The following is a 2172-nucleotide window of genomic DNA, read 5'->3' on the forward strand; positions in this document are numbered from 1 at the left end:
CTGGGTTGAGTTACCCGACCCGGGATGATTGGCGACAAAGCGACCGACCTCTTCAGGTCAGACTACCCGACCTCTTCTAAAGAGCTCGGCTAAATCGACAGGAAAGCCCAATAAAGGGCCCAAATAGAGGAACACGACCCAAATCCAAAGGCAATCCCAGCCTATAGAGATAAAGGCGGTTCCCTTAAAGATAAGCTGACTTCATCCAAAACAGGATAAGATAAGATAAGATAACTAACTTATCTTATCAGAAAGGTCAGCCCCCACTACTATAAATACACTGGAGCACCCAGGTATAACTCATACTCTGATTCTACTAAAAACCTGCTCAATACCCTTGCTAACTTAAGCATCAGAGTCTCTTGCAGGTACCCCCCACCCTTCGGTGGCAAAGGATCAGCAGCACAACCAGTCCAACAAGTCGGACGTACCATCTCCGGTCGCCATTCACCAACCGGACACCTCGGTTCTGACCAGCACAGAAGATCTCGACCGAGATCGACCTACAAATTCAGGTAACCCTCGGAACAACTGCTATGTTGGTGTTTGAGTTCTCTATTCCTTCATTGCTTAAAGGTTCGAATAGGGCCTCAACGGGTGGAATAGCCACATCGGAATAGGCATCAACGCCACACATGGAAAGAGCTTCTCTTGTAAAATCTAGCACATCATGAAATGTTAACTGCGCAGCTGATGGGCTGGGACAAAAGTTAAGCTGCGGGCATATGCCACCAGCGATGGTAGATACCACCAACCTAAGGTGCTGCCGTTCGGGGTCGGCATCAACTTCATAGCCATGAGGGAAATGTTCTGCATGTGAAACTGACGCCGATATGTTAGGAGAGTTGATAGGAGAGCTTCCAAATGATGGCGATGGAGTTTCTTGTGCGAGTGAGCTGCCGTGTGGAGTGTGGTCGGATATTTGTATGACTTCATCAACAATGACCGTAGGTTTGATGTCGAGTGGCGGCTTCAGAGGTAGGAAACAGGGAACCTTCGTACACATATTATAGTCATTTGCCTCAATGATTAGGAATTTGTCTCCCCCAACAAAACAGACAGTAAGCCATCCACCGTCTTTAAGGCCATAAAGGGTTGAGAGATTTTTGTATCCGGTAACAATTATAGCGGTACGGTGTCCCTTTTCAATGACGACATCAACTTCGTTGCCAGCAAAATCATAAAATGTCATGTAGTTCGGTATTACATCCTTGAATCTCCTAAAAAATATGGATGGTAGTTCACCCATGTCCTGAAAAAAATAAGTGGATTTAATAAGTTCATTTTCGGTAGCAGGGGTGTAATAGTTAATTTTTAAATGAGTAAGAACAATAATAATCAACCACTATCAAGTAGATATATACCATATCCGGATTGATTTTCATGTAAAAATATCTTCCTTAATGATGAAAACCGTTAGACGCCATGCCTAATACGCGATGAAACCACTGATGTTAAGTAATGGATGCAGGTGTGAATGAAATTGTTGGAGTTATTTCTAGCGTCAGGTTGAAAACAAAATCTGTAAATATATAAAAAGGTAGAAACAGATAAAAAGAGATGAAGGTTAAGAGATAAGGGCCACGAGAGTTTGACTTCTATTTGTTTATGGATTTGTAATTGTAATGATAACAACTCTGTAGTGAGGATGTTGTCAGTAAATTCATTGTTTCGAGGCAAGTTTTGAATGCACCGACCCAGCTAGATTACAAAAGTGAGTTACAAAAGTATATTAAGAATATAGTAGCATATATTAGCATGTACTTAGTATTAAGATATTCAACAATAATAGCATATATTGGGATGTACCTAGTATACGCTAAACATGAAAAGCTGGAGATATATGTTATTAGAGAGTAGATATTAAGTAATTACTATGAAACAATAAAAATATGTAGAAAAAATTATTTTGGAATTTATACATGTTATATTAGTTAAAATGCATAATAAGAATTATTATTATTATTATTATTATTATTACTACTTCCTAGTAGTACAGTAACATGATTAGCATTTAAGTTAATTAAAAAATTAAAAAGTAAAATGAAATTTAGATTCAATGGGTACTTTGGGTAACTTAGAAAGAAAGAAGAAGGATTAATAACATAGTAACATATATTTTCATATCCAATCTACTATACATATTCTGTACATTCTGTACATGAGGTTCAG

The 2172-nt window shown here is 38.7% G+C and overlaps 1 protein-coding gene across 1 annotated transcript; it reads right to left on the reverse strand.

Annotated features, from left to right (window-relative positions):
* On the reverse strand, positions 356-1760 carry LOC110263149. The gene is made up of 2 exons (XM_021103940.1): positions 1365-1760; positions 356-1252 (listed from the first exon to the last, which is right to left on the reverse strand). The coding sequence occupies exons 1-2, from the start codon at positions 1383-1385 to the stop codon at positions 512-514; spliced, it is 762 nt and encodes a 253-aa protein (XP_020959599.1). The 5' UTR covers positions 1386-1760; the 3' UTR covers positions 356-511.

This window comes from Arachis ipaensis, chromosome B01 (assembly GCF_000816755.2).
Source record: "Arachis ipaensis cultivar K30076 chromosome B01, Araip1.1, whole genome shotgun sequence".
In the NCBI taxonomy this organism is placed as follows: domain Eukaryota; kingdom Viridiplantae; phylum Streptophyta; class Magnoliopsida; order Fabales; family Fabaceae; genus Arachis; species Arachis ipaensis.